Source organism: Hyperolius riggenbachi, chromosome 1, assembly GCF_040937935.1.
Source record: "Hyperolius riggenbachi isolate aHypRig1 chromosome 1, aHypRig1.pri, whole genome shotgun sequence".
NCBI classification, from domain to species: Eukaryota; Metazoa; Chordata; class Amphibia; order Anura; family Hyperoliidae; genus Hyperolius; species Hyperolius riggenbachi.
The window spans coordinates 231588903-231604139 of NC_090646.1; the positions used below are offsets into that span (position 1 = coordinate 231588903).

The 15237-nt window shown below is 42.3% G+C and overlaps 1 protein-coding gene across 1 annotated transcript in view; it reads right to left on the reverse strand.

Annotated features, from left to right (window-relative positions):
* Positions 1-10536: 10536 nt before the first annotated feature.
* ARHGEF38 (Rho guanine nucleotide exchange factor 38) overlaps positions 10537-15237 on the reverse strand; it is a 50236-nt gene continuing 45535 nt past the window's right edge. Inside the window, exon 14 of the mRNA XM_068278865.1 lies at positions 10537-13428. Coding sequence (XP_068134966.1) covers positions 13243-13428 — 186 coding nt within the window. The 3' untranslated portion in view covers positions 10537-13242. The remainder of the gene's footprint in view (positions 13429-15237) is intronic.

Here is a 15237-nt window from a genome sequence, read left to right on the forward strand (position 1 = left end):
GAAGTACACGGTGATGTAAGCCTGCCTTAGTGATGTTTGCTGTGGGAGGGGCAGTAATCTGTGGCAGTAGGGAGGGAGAATTAACACTGAGCTGAGTTGAAAAGAAAGAAAGGGGCAGAAATAATGTCACTTTTGGCATCGCTGAGAAACAGTAAAGATGGAAGGCAGCAGAATTGTTCTTTTCTATTTTTTTCATATCACATTTCTCTTAAATCTGACGGTGAACTAAAAACAACAGGATAGGTAAGCTAAATAAGTTATTTCGTATTGGGTAATTTATATTTCAGTTAATTTGGAGTTTCACCCCACTTTAAAAACGAAGTCATCTTGCGGAAATTATTGCCATTAAACTGATTTGATTTTTTTTTCCCCCAACAAAAGTGGAATTCAAAGCAAACCTGTGGGAGGGGAGGAAAGACAAGTTTGATACTTACCTCAGTAGAAGGAAGCCTGTGGGTGATCCAGAAGCTTCTCTGATCCTCCTGCACCACACCACTCCATAGTTGCGTTTCCTTCAATGTACAAGCGCAGCTGCACTGCAGTGCTGGATTAATGGGCACTAAAAGGATTTTGGAAGCCTCTGGACTTTACAGAGGCTTCCCACTACTGAGGTAAATGATCCATTTTATTTTTTGCTTCAAGTACACTTTAAGAAAGTGGCTAAATCAGTGATGTGTAAGAATATTTGGCTGCATATACTTTAATCTGCGGTTTGCTAATAAATGGAATCACTTTTTCCTACCATGTCTTTCTGGAGGTGTTTATTCATTTAGTGAAGTATAATAATGTCCTAGCTATGTTCTGCCATAACACAATGCTTTAGCTACTAATTTTAAGGGAACCTGTGGAGAGAGGTATAAGGGGGCTGATATATTTTTTTTTCCTTTTAAACAATGCAGATTGCCTGGCTATTCTGCTAATCCTCTGCCTGTAATACTTTTAGCCATAGACCCTGAACAACCAAGTCTGATTTATATTAGCTACATGCTTGTTTCAGGTGTGTGATTTAGACACAACTGATGTCAAAAGATCAATATGGCAGCCTTCGTTTGCCTCTCACCTCAGGTTTCTTTTAATTGAAAATGCGTGGGTGATGGCTGCATTTTCTCTAATTTGCTAATAGTAGAGCAAGAAATCGCTTAACCTGGACCTTTTCAAATACAATGATTCCTTATTGCAGCTAAACATCACACAAGTTTGGAGCGTCAGTGTGCTGGCCGCTCAGTCATAAATAGTAGCTATTTGTGGGTTAGCAGCCAGGAGACTGATGCTCTGCACTTTTATGATTACTGGTATGCAAGTCAGGGTACTTTGTTCTACACTACCAAACCCTGTACTGTGATACAGCATTGTACCAGAGGATTGGAGCAGACCTTTCTCCGTTGGTATCGATTTGCCAATCACGCATAAACAACTTCTGATTTTCAGTCATGCAGTTGAGCAGTGTGGTCTCTCAGGCCGGTTTACTTGTTTTTTGGTTTGCAATGCTTCTGCCGCATTGCACCGCAAAAAAACCCCCACTCGTACGACCCTGTGTTATCCTATGTGTCTGTGCACACTGGAGCAATGAGGTTTTGTAAAAAAAAACATAGCATTACATTGGGAAGAGCTTTTAGAGGTTTCAAAAGCTCTTCCCTATGTAATGCTATGGTTTTTTTTTACAAAACCTCATTGCTCCAGTGTGCACAGACACATAGGATAACATTAGCAGCAGATTTAAAAACTCAAAACGCTCAGAAAAACTCCTCTGGTGTGCCCCAGGCCTAAGAGTGCACCGACAGGGTCATATGCATAGTACCGCCCCTCACTCAGTGATCTACTCCCTGTTTGGTAGGAAGTATGGCGCTGGGATTCCCGTTGATCAGCGATTCACCTTGCTCCGCCGTCTACACTAGGTGCATTTCCCATAGACTTCCATTATCCCAAGCACCATGCATTAAGTGCAGTAATGTGCTGCTGCCTTTGTGTAGGCTCAGATACTTCCAGAGCACCGCAATGGACCGCAATAAGTGTGAAAGTCTCCATAGACTTTCATTGCTTTTGTGGCCCTGTGCGGGTAAAATAGGGTAAGCAATGGGTAAAATGGGGTAAGCAACGCAAGTTTAACCTGCAAGTGTGAGGGCCCGTTTCCACTATCGCGAATTTGCATGCATTTCCCGCATTCAAATTTGCATAGGCAATGCAAGTGGATGGGGCTGTTTCCACTTGTCAGGATTTCTTTGCGGTTTTGTATGCAGGAAAAATCTGCACGGCAGAGTCATCAGAATTCGCACACCGATAGGCGATTCGCATACAATGTATTTAATAGGGAATTCGCATGCGGTTTCGCTATGCAAATTTCTATGCAAATTCACGTTCGATTTCGCATAAACCCAATGTAAAAGCACACAGGCACTGACATGGTTAAATTTGCATACATACAAACCTATGCGAAATCGTGTGCGAATTCGTGGTAAAATTTGCATATAAACGCTAACGAATTCGCATCCACATGCAAATTTGTTAACGCGGTTTCTGCAAGGAATCCGCACCGCACAAGTGGAAACGGGCCCTCATAGGGCCCTCAATCACACATGTTCAGCATGATATGACATCTAAAGATTAACGGTGCAAAGGACATGCATAAACATTGGTTTATCTTGATTATGATGCTTCATTTGATGGCTTCCTGTGAGTATATATGTATCTTGCATAATGTACGATTAAAATGTTCCCCCCTTTCTTTGGCTGCTTTCTCATTTGTCTGATGCACAAACAATGCACTTTATTTTTAGAGGGTTGAGACAAGAAAGGTGAGTCTGATTTTTCATAGAGTTTCCATTTTGTTAAAATTTTCATACCTGCATTGGAAATTGCCAGGGAATAAAAGCTTGAATTTAATGTTATGAGATACTGATGACCACACATGTGGCAATCTGGTGCTCTTCTAAGCATTCTATTTCAGTCTCCTTGTTCATATGAGGTTGAAATGGCTGAGCATTCTTACAATCACTTTCAGCCTCCTACAAAGCATCTAATATGCAATATTGAATGTAATTTGAGTAGATTGTGTAGATGAAAAACTGATCACATGTTTCTGAGTTCTCCTATACATGACTGTTACTACCCTCTTCAAGGGAACCTGAAATGTGAGGTATATGGAGGCTGTCATATTTATTCCTTTTAAACAATACCAGTTGCCTTGCCTTCTTTCTGATCCTCTGCTTCTAATATATTTAGCCATAGACCCTGAACAAGCATGCAACAGATCAGAGGTTTCTGACACAAATCTGATAAGATTAGTCCAAAGCTTGTTTCAGGTGTGTGAGATTTAGACACTATTGCAGCCAAATAAATCAGATGGATTGCCTTCCTTTTAATACAACAATCCTTTCCCTGTTGACAAATGCTGTCAGTCTCTTGTATGTTTTATGGGGGGGGGGGGTTGATGTGGATGTGTAATAATTAAAGCTATAGGCTTGCTATACACCAGTGGTTCTGGATGCTTGTCTGGCTTCCAGGGGCGAAAAGAGATAATTTGCATATTCAGTAGTGGTGCATTGTGGATAACCACAAACGTTTACTTATAGCTGAATTATTGCAAGTTTCATTCTATTTTAAGAAGGACACTTTCACCAAGCTTTGCTTATTAGTAGGAGGACTTTTCTGTCTCTTTTATCCCAATATACATTACTAGTGGTTTGGGTCGCCCTGAGCTGCTTAGTTATTCTGTTGTATTTTTTATGTGATCCTCATGCGATTTTAGTGCAATTTGCACTAAAAATAAAGATGGTGGTAGGCTGCAGCAACCTGCAATAGCCTACATATACCTCTCATTACAGTTGTCCTTTAAGTTTGGGTCCTGAAAACCTGCATTATACTCTCTAATGCTTAATGCCTTGCCAATTAAAGGAACACTCGATTTACATATTTTTTTCAATTGAGATAAGCATTGTTTGGGAAGTGCTGCTAAGTACTGGTGTATACATTTCACTGGCAACCTCTTTGTTTACTGTTATCAAAATACTTTCAAACTTTACTGACGCCAAAACTGAAGGCAGAATGAGCCGTGAGGAGAGGGGAAATTCCCCTCACACTTGATCAGTTAACCCTGTGTGTAACTCTGTGTGTGTGTGTGTGTGTGTGTGTGAGAGAGAGAAAGAAAGCTCACAGCTTTTGTCACAGCTTTTCATACTGTTTTTGCTTTCTGAGAAAATACTCTAGTCTGATATGCAACACTGGCTGTGCATTGAAGCAGACACCCCTTCTGCAATTGATTTGTCCCAATATAGCTAAATCCTACTCTCAATAAATTAAAGCTTTTGCCTCTGATATTTAACATGAAAAGTAGGAAAATGTTTACACAGCTACTTGGACATTATTTATACATTGTAATGTTAGAACACTTGAGCATTGATAGTATTCATTTAAGACCAAAAGCCTTACTTCTGTAATAACTTTCCAAACAAAATGTACAAACTCAAAATGTGTTCACACTAAATTTAGACTACTTTCTTTTTCCTTGCGTGCAACACTGCTGTGCATGGACACTCCCACTCATTATTATTATTACTTAGATGTATATAGCTCTGATATCTTCCACAGTGCTGTACAGAGTATATTGTGTTGTCACTGTGAGCCCCTCTGAAGGACAGTTAAATCTAATCCTTACCATAGTCGTATGTCTACTTATGTATCGTGTAGTGCGTGTATCATAGTCTATGGCCAATTAGGGGGGAAGCCAATGAACTTATCTATATATGTTTTTGGGATGTGGGAGGAAATGGTAGTGCCCTGAGGAAACCCACGCAGACACGGGGAAAACATACAAACTCTGTGCAGATAGTGCCCTGGCTGGGAACCGGGGACCCAGTGCTGCAAGGCGAGTGAACTAACCACTAAGCCACCGTGCTGCCCACTTATGTACACACATGCTTACACATGGCCACTCTCTCATGTACGCACATGCTTACACATGGACACTCCCTCTCATGTACGCACATGCTTAAACATGGACACTCCCTCTCATGTGCGCACTTGCTTATACACGGACACTCCCACTTATGAATGCACATGCTTATACACGGACACTCCCACTCATGAACACACATGCTTATACACGGACACTCCCACTCATGTACGCACATGCTTATACACGGACACTCCCTCATGTGCGCACATGCTTATACACGGACACTCCCACTCATGAATGCACATGCTTATACACGAACACTCCCACTCATGTACGCACATGCTTATACATGGACACTCCCACTCATGAACACACATGCTTATACACGGACACTCCCACTTATGTACACACATGCTTACACATGGCCACTCTCTCATGTACGCACATGCTTACACATGGACACTCCCTCTCATGTACGCACATGCTTAAACATGGACACTCCCTCTCATGTGCACACTTGCTTATACACGGACACTCCCACTTATGAATGCACATGCTTATACACGGACACTCCCACTCATGAACACACATGCTTTTACACGGACACTCCCACTCATGTACGCACATGCTTATACACGGACACTCCCACTCATGTACGCACATGCTTATACACGAACACTCCCACTCATGTACGCACATGCTTATACACGGACACTCCCACTCATGTACGCACATGTTTATACACGGACACTCCCACTCATGTACGCACATGTTTATACACGGACACTCCCACTCATGTACGCACATGCTTATACACGGACACTCCCACTCATGTACGCACATGCTTATACACGGACACTCCCACTCATGTACGCACATGCTTATACACGGACACTCCCACTCATGTACGCACATGCTTATACACGGACACTCCCACTCATGTACGCACATGCTTATACACGGACACTCCCACTCATGTACGCACATGCTTATACACGGACACTCCCACTCATGTACGCACATGCTTATACACGGACACTCCCACTCATGTACGCACATGCTTATACACGGACACTCCCACTCATGTACGCACATGCTTATACACGGACACTCCCACTCATGTACGCACATGCTTATACACGGACACTCCCACTCATGTACGCACATGCTTATACACGGACACTCCCACTCATGTACGCACATGCTTATACACGGACACTCCCACTCATGTACGCACATGTTTATACACGGACACTCCCACTCATGTACGCACATGTTTATACACGGACACTCCCACTCATGTACGCACATGCTTATACACGGACACTCCCACTCATGTACGCACATGCTTATACACGGACACTCCCACTCATGTACGCACATGCTTATACACGGACACTCCCACTCATGTACGCACATGCTTATACACGGACACTCCCACTCATGTACGCACATGCTTATACACGGACACTCCCACTCATGTACGCACATGCTTATACACGGACACTCCCACTCATGTAAGCACATGTTTATACACGGACACTCCCACTCATGTACGCACATGCATACACACAAATGCACCACCATGTAGATTTAATAAAACACCCTCCCAAAAAATGTGGTATTGTCATTTTGTGTCACTGTACCCATAAAACACTACAAAAGGCAAGTAGTTAAACTAAGCATTTATTTATTATATTTCTAAATTAATTTATACTTTACAATATAAAAGTATTTATAATATTTCCATAACATGAATAGTGCATGATTCAAATATAAGATTTATGATATATTAATATCTAAACATATCGTTTTATTTAATAGATCTCTATTTTTACATTAATAACGGCACTCTGTGAGAAACTGGGGAACGGAATCCTTTTCACTATATATCCTTAATGTTCATACAGGTAACATCTACCCATTCAGCAGGATATGTTTTGAAAAGGTTTACATAATGCCTCTGCTAATAGTGCAAATGTCTCTAGAATCATGACTGCACCTCCGCACACTGTGTGTGTGTGTGTGTGTGTGTGTGTGTGTGTGTGTGTGTGTGTGTGTGTGTGTGTGTGTGTGTGTGTGTGTGTGTGTGTGTGTGTGTGTGTGTGTGTGTGTGTGTGTGTGTGTGTGTGTGTGTGTGTGTGTGTGTGTGTGTGTGTGTGTGTTTTATCAGCCAAAACATTAAACTCACTTGTCTAATTTTATGTAGGTACTACTCCTTGTGTCATAACAGCAAGGACTCCTCCAGGTATGTACCTCACAACATCGTATCAGGTGCTCTGTGGTATCTAACCAGTGGCGTAGCTAAGGAGCTGTGGGCCCCGATGCAAGTTTTACGTTGGGGCCCCCCAAGCACTCTACATAACAATTGGTAAAGCGCACCAAAACCTGCCAATGGCAACTACAGTGTCAGAGGTGCAAGAAGGGGATGGGGAACAGTTTATTAATGATTACCATTATTCAAAGTATCTATAGAAGTGATTATTATGAGCACAGGCCCAATAGAGAGCTAATACTGAAGTTGAAGGAGGGCCCCTCTGGCCCAAGGGCCCCTATGCGGTGGCAACCTCTGCACCCCCTATTGCTACGCCCCTGTATCTAACACCAAGACCTCAGCAGCAGGCTGGGGCTTCAGGGATTGATTCTCTCTCCCCAACAAATCCCATACAGACATACTCAGTTGGATTGAGATCTGGGGAATTTCTTCCCTTATTGTCTCGTGGTCCAATTCTAATGCCCACATGCGAATTTGGCGGTGGTCAGAGTGCAGCAGGAGTACTGCCTGTGGCTTCGCAGCAAGCAGCGATGTCCCGTTTGTTCTGGCACTTTTCTCTCATACAGGGCCGGTTCCAGTAACAATGGGTCCCCTGGGCAATATAAACCCTGGGGTCCCCCAACAGACCCCCCCCCCCCCAAAAAAAAAAAGTGGCAATAGAGGCCCTCCAAATTCCCCCCCAGGGACCCTGAGCTTGCTGCTATCAGTTTGTAGTTCCATGCGCTCCCTGACTTGCAGGGGTGTCTCTCCTCTGTGACCCGGCGTAAGTTACTACATAATAACATGCCGCAGGTCACAGAGAAGATGAAGATGGGAGAGCACAGACTGAAAGAGGAGTTCAACTGCCAGCACAGTTGAGATGTCTGCAGAGGCCCTGGGGAGCAACAGCTAAGATAAGGGGAGACACCTTGAGGGCCCCTACAGGCTCTGGGGCAATTACCCCCTTTGCCTCTATGGAACACCCCGACTCTGCTCTCATAGCTAGTATAACATTTGTCAGCAGTTTGTGCTACAGTATCTCATCTGTGGGACTGGAGCAGATGGCTAGCCCCACTCCCAATGTGCATCATTGAGCCATGGGGACCCGTGACTATATTACCGGTTCACTAGTTGTCTACGTTTAGTAGGTTTCAAATCACTCCCTTCTAAGGTAACCCCTCAAGACCTGCTGTTTTGGATGTGTTCTCATTGCTACAATTTCAGAGTTGCTCATGTCCATACGCTTGTCCATTTGTCCTGCTTCAAACTCCTTACTTTAATTCAATTGGCTGTTCAAGAGGGATGACAATGAGAAGCTAATATTGCATTTAGATGTCATGCAACTATTATGCAGCTCTGAACTGGGCCACCAAAACAGGCCGGAAGTTTATAAGATTGCCCCTATTCCAAATTGCATACAATTCGCATGAATGTTGCACGGAAACTGTAAATAGCATCCCATTGACAATCTCAACCCGAACAGATGTCATGTAATGAGCTAGTTTGTATATCATCACCTCATCTTTCAGTGGTTTTAATGCTGTGGCTGATCACATTAAAATATATATGCGTGTGTGTGTAAAATATATATATATATATATATATATATATATATTCATTCACATAGTACAATGTTCTCAATGTGCTTCATTGTTACAGTTCATTGTATTTATACATCTAGCAAGGTAAAGCAGGCTGTGTAAGTCTTAGATGCGTAGCAGCACTACGGGTTAAAACTGTATACCGCTTCAGCTTCACGATATTGCCGGAAGAATTATTTTATAACCACAGGGGCAAAATTCAGCGACACAGAGCGGCTTTACAAGTAATTAATGTGTTACTCAATAGGTTGTTTGGCCTCTGCTGAAACCATGGCAACAGTGATAAATGGTGGCCAGTGGCTTTCCAGACTGTGCCGTTAATCACGGCCCGCACATCATGTCTGAACGAGAAATAGACGTGGAATGAGCAGCTCTGCCTCAGACAAGAAATTGTCTTGCTCTTCCTTTATTTACGACCTTCAGGGTGAGGGCAGACAAGCGATTTGAGGGCTATGTTTTTTTAATTAAAAAATGTGACGTTCTAAAATTACGCAGTGCCAAAGATTGCTACGCGGATTCTGTATGGGAAATAGAGGGGACAAGCTCTGCATGGCAGATATATGGCATGATAAAGTATACTTCTTAAAAATGCATAGATCACTCTGTTCCAGACAATAGCCATTACTTCTTAATCTGAGTGAAGAAAGTAATGCTTGTTGCCCTTAGCAACCAGTCCGATATAGATATTCAATTTGCCACTGAAGTATTATGAGATGTAGAATTCTAGTACATTTAAAAAAAAAAAAGGGGCAAGGGGGGGGAGATTTTATACTTTGTCATGAGGTGAACTTGAGAAATGTGTTCCGTCATATTTCGCAACATAACCAAAAGTACCAGATGTACAGTAATTTTTTAATTGGTCTTCAGAGTGACCCTGGAATTCATAGGCTGTTTCCAGTTTGTGTGTGGTGTAAAGAAATAACATCTACAGCATTTTTTTTCAGAAAAGCAGGAGGAATCAGACGCGATTTTGCATCACCATGATTTCCGCGTCCATTTTGGAAGAGTGGAAATGTAGCTTTAATCTATATTAAAGAATTTTGTACACGTGTTAAAGCAAACCTGTGCGGAGAAAAATCATTAAGGTTAGATACTTAAAGGGAACTTGAAGCATGAAATAAGTGGAGGCTGCCATATTTATTTCATTTTGAATAATACCAGTTGCCTGGAAGCCCTGCTGATCCATTTGGCTGCAGTATTGTCTAATCACACCAGAAACAAGCATGTAGCTGATCTTGTCAGATTTTACATAAACGTCAGAAACACCTGATCTGCTGCATGCTTGTATAGGATCTACAGCTTAAAGTATTAAAGGCAGAGGATCAGCAGGACAGCCAGGCAACTGGTATTGCTTATGGTAGCCTCGATTTTCTTCTCTCTTCAGGTGTCCTTTAAGTAGAGGGAGGCCTGTGGATGATCCAGAGATTGCCCATGTCCTCCTTGACCCCACCGCTGCTGGCATGGACCCCTCCTCTTCTTTGCTGCTCTGCTCCTGTCCATGTACGAATGTCAGTGTACTGTGCATGTGTGAGTACGATCCATGCATGCTCATTAGTGCAATACCACTTGTGAAAGGAAAAAGCCACACACAAATGGCTCAGTGCTATTGGTAGGTCCCGACCAAACTTGCAGATGTGCAGTACGGCCACGCTTATACGTGGACGGATGTCGGCTGTGCTTATAGGTCCCAGCACTGCATTGTTGGGGTGAGGAAGGATGGGGGAAGCCTCTGGACTATTCAGAGGTTTCTTTCTGCTGAGGTATTTCACTTTTTGCCCTGCTACAGGTTCACTTTAAACAAAATGCATTGCGTGCTTCTGTCTGACTATCTTAAAATATATTTTCTGAAGAGGTCAATAAAATTATTTTTTTAACCCAGTCTCTTCAGTCTCATCATCTCTGTGTAGAAAAATATGGCTTAACACTTGGACAGTTTTATGCTGTCCTAAAAAATATGGATAGATAATGCGAATCTCAATACTTAAGTCTTCATCTTAATAAGTGGGTAACAATGGGATAACTGGGCCAGCAAATTATACATTCAGTATATAACACAGTCATTTGTATAGCATAGAAGTGTCTAAAAACAATCTCTATAATGAATCCAGAATAGCATCTTTGCTAAACCACTCAATTTCATTCCCTCAATTTGAATCTTAATGTGTTCCCCAATTTATTAAAAAAGAAAAAAAGTACCATGAAAATAATAAATATTTTCAAAAGACTATTTTAAAGATTCCTGACAGTTTTATGATAACAATTTTCAAAAGCAATTTTGTTAGCAACCATAATATATACACTTGGCAGAAAGAAAAAAAAATCTTGTCCTTGAAATTTCATAGACCCGCCCTATCAGCATATGAAGCATCATGTAAAAAGGCATTTCCTTCAGCTTCTAAGTTTCCTCTTTGGGGAACCCTTGAGAGGCAGCATTTGGAAAATGTTTACAATTAACTGACCATAACACAGGAACAGGATGCCTAATGATTGTGGGAAGCATTTGATGGATGTGACCTTAGCATCAGTTGCCTTTACATGTTTACACCACATTATAACTGAGGGATACAGTGGCCAATACAGTAGGTGGCATAGTGGATAGCACACTGTGTCCTTGGTTCAATTGCCAGCCAAGGCGCTATCTGAACTTAGTTGGTATGTTGTATCTGTGGGGTTCCTCTGGACACTCCAGTTTTCTCCTACATCCCAAAAACCTACAAATCAGTTAACTGTTTTCCCCTTAAACTAGCCTAGACTACGATGGACTATGGAAGGCATTTGATTGTGAGCCCCTCTGAGGGACAGTTCATGATCAGGCTATATACTTTGTAAAAGCGCTGTGAAAAATGTATAAATAATAACAGATAAGTATCCATACTAAACTGGGAAAATATTTTATAGTGCACAAAAGGACATTAGAACTTGACAAGCAATGGCTAGAAAAAAAAGTGAAGAAAGGAAATCTGCACTTATCCTTCAACTTCGTTATTAACCTCCCTAGCGGTATCATTATTTCCGGATTCTAGGGTCTTTTCAGCATGTTTCAGACCTAAAATCAGGAAGAAATCATGCCGCCAAAATGCCTGCAGCAGCCCCAGCACTCACTCACCTCTCTGGGCTCCAGCGTTGCAAATTTTCCTCCGTCCTCCGGGTGGCGCTGTAACTCTGTAGTGAGATCACTGACGGTGATCTCTCCAGAGTGATTCAGAGCCTCGGAGGACAGGAAGGAGAATGGCTACCGACTCTGAATCCCCCAGGAGGTGAGAAAAAATGCCTGCTGCGCGCGCTATACCCTGCATAGAGCTCCCGGCGGCTAGCCCGAGCATAGCTCAGGATTACCATTAGGGAGGTTAAGGGACATATCCAAAATTAAAATTTCACAGACATCACACAGCTGTGCCTGCGTTTAATACGCTGGCACATCCCGACATCATGTGACGCTATGGAGACGAGGCTGGAAGCAGCAATCAGGTGAGTTTGAAGGTCTCCCATTAACGCCTACTCACAACTCTGGAGATGAATCTGGCCGCCTGTTGGCAGGTCGAGTTACAACACACGTGTGCCATTTCTGGCCCGCAGGACATAGGTTTCCTGGTGATGCCCTAGGAGGACTTTTCTTTCTCTTCTGGTACTCGTTACAAGACATATTATTTGTAAGGTGTAAAATATCACCTAGGAGAAAACAACATGAATTGCATACGGCCCCGGAAGTTCTGAGCTAGTTGAAATTATGAATGATAAAGGGCATTAGTAGGTGTAGTAAAGTGGAGAAATAGACTCTTAGAATACCTTGACATGGAGGAATATGGCAGAGAATAAAAAAACATTGTTGACCAATGTTAAAGCGGAAACATTCATAGTCGGTCAAATAATGCCCAAGGTTTTACTAGCCAAGGGTCCCTACTTCTCTGACAAGAGTGTACACTTATGTAAAAATATTTTCTTCTATACATAACAAATATATGAACGGATTGAAACTCATAGTGCTTATACGTCATACAACTGTATTTTTATACCATATGCTCAATTACTAAAGCAGTTAAGAAAATAATCTTGATATACTTTGAGAAGTTTCCTGTGGTAATTTATCAAGCTTGTTTCACAACTCCATAAAAAAGAAGATATGTAATTGGTTGCCTGTTTGTTGCCCTGGCAACTTCTCAATTTTTTTCTTATTTTTACTACTCTATAACTGAGCCCTAAATGTATAATTCATTAGTTGCACAGTGTTGTCAGTACAGGCAGTCATTTACAATCTTAGTTCAGATGTATAAGTGCTTCAGCAGTATATCTGTGCTTCATAGAGTTTCCAGTCAGAATAAGTGACAGTGTGTCTGCCATTAACACCCATTCTCTCATTTATCTTACAGTAGTGTTCTGTTACACTTTGCACATAGGATATATATCCTTCACAGTATAAAGACACCTGGAATGTCTGGTTACAAGTCCACAGTCTTCTCTATGGTTATCCACCATTGTTCCAGAGAGGTGAGATACAACTATGCATATGTCATCTTTCCCAGGTAATTTGCAGGAACGTATCCTCTCCGGCCTTGTGCTTCTCCGAGCCACCACTCTTTATTCCCGCTCACATCACAGAACTTAAGGATTCTGACCCTCTGATGCTCCTCCAAGGTTAGTTCCTGTTTACTCCGGGCTTCAAAAGCATACACTGCATAGAATATCTGAAATAAATGAAAGACCCAAATAAGATTTTGGGCATACATTAAATAAGGGCACGAGGAAAAAGGGGCATGGGATGAAGTCAAAATGTCAAACTATTGTTTATAGCAATGATTATATCATTTCTTCATCCTTCTCTCCATTAGACTAATACATATGGTAAAACAATGGTATTAAAAGGGTATGGGGTGAAGTTGAAATAAGTGTAAACGATAAACACTGTTTTATATTGGGCGTTAAATGAACATGAAAAGATATTTCCAGTGGTAATGACGACAGTAAAACACAGGTATATATTACCAATATTTTAGTACAACTAAACCTAACCCTACTCTCACACAGAACCGTCCCCCTGGCTGATGCCCAATTTTAAGACTTCCCCCCCCCCCTTCCTGACACCTAACTCTAAGCCCCCCCTTCCTGACACCTAAACCCTCCTCCCTACACAACTAACCAGAAAAAAGCTAATAGAGGCCTCACAGATCCAAGAAAAAATAGTATAAACTTTATTGCGGACAGACTTCATAGACAAGTATCAAGCCCCCTCTTCCTGAAGCCTAACCCTAAGCCCCCTTTCCTGATGCCTAACCCTAAAAAAAAAACATTCCTAACACCTAATCCTAAAAAAAACCCTTCCTGATGCTACCCTAAAACTCCCTTCCTGCCTCTTATACCGAAAACCCTCCTTCCTGATGCCTAACCCTAAAACCCCCTTTCCTGACGCCTATCTCTAACCCCCCCCCCCCCCCTTCCTGATGCCTAACCCTAAAACCACCCTTCCTGATGCCTAACCCTAAAAAAAACTCTTTCTGATGCCTAACCCTAAGACCTCCTCCCTTCCTGATGCCTAACCTTAAAACCCCCCTTTTTGACTCCTAACCAAAAAGGTGCCCAAATTTTGCCCCTTCTGGCACCCAAATATTATTATATAGATATTTTAGATTAGCGCCAATGGGGTACCTAAGTAATCCGTTTACCACAGGCGCCCACATTTTCTGCTTCTAGGTTTTGGGGCTTTATATGTAAATACATGTACAGATCGCTTCAATAAAGTATATACGGTATATGCTTTTTATATAATCTCATGATTTTGTAAGGTACAGTGATACACTACCTGTATGGCTATATCTGCTGTTGAGATATTAGTGAAGAGGGGGCTATGCTTTCATACATTTTTAATAGTTTAGGCAGTAGACGGAATATAAAGCTCTGTGGATTTGTAGTGCACTCAATAGTAAGCACAGAGCAACTTGCAAACTGATCCTATATCAAGTGGAGCACAGCAAGGTGGTAATTGGTCTATATTAGGTAGGTATATCAATTGCTTACCACACCTCAAAAGGTAGTGTGTGTGTTTGTGTTGTGTGTGTCTATATGTGTGTGTTTGTGTTGTGTGTGTCTATGTGTGTGTGTGTGTGTGTGTGTGTGTGTGTGTGTGGTGTGTGTGTATGTGTGGTGTGCAGGGCCGGGCCGAGGCATAGGCTGGAGAGGCTCCAGCCTCAGGGCGCAGTGTAGGAGGGGGCGCACAAGTCATTCAGCTGTCATTCCTAATTGTGTATGAAGCAGAAGGAAATACGAAAAGGAGATACATAGCAGTGACTGCAAGCCAGATAACTAGATATTAAGGTGTTGGGGAGGTTGTGGGCCCTGTGGCACCTCTTAGTCTAATGGCAATCAGTGTGTGATGGCTGGGGTGGAGGGATGGAGGGGCGCACTTTGGTGTCTCAGCCTTGGGTGCTGGAGGACCTTGTCCCTGCTCTGGTGGTGTGTGTCCTGACAGTTGCACCTCTCAACAAGGCAGGAAGACCTCT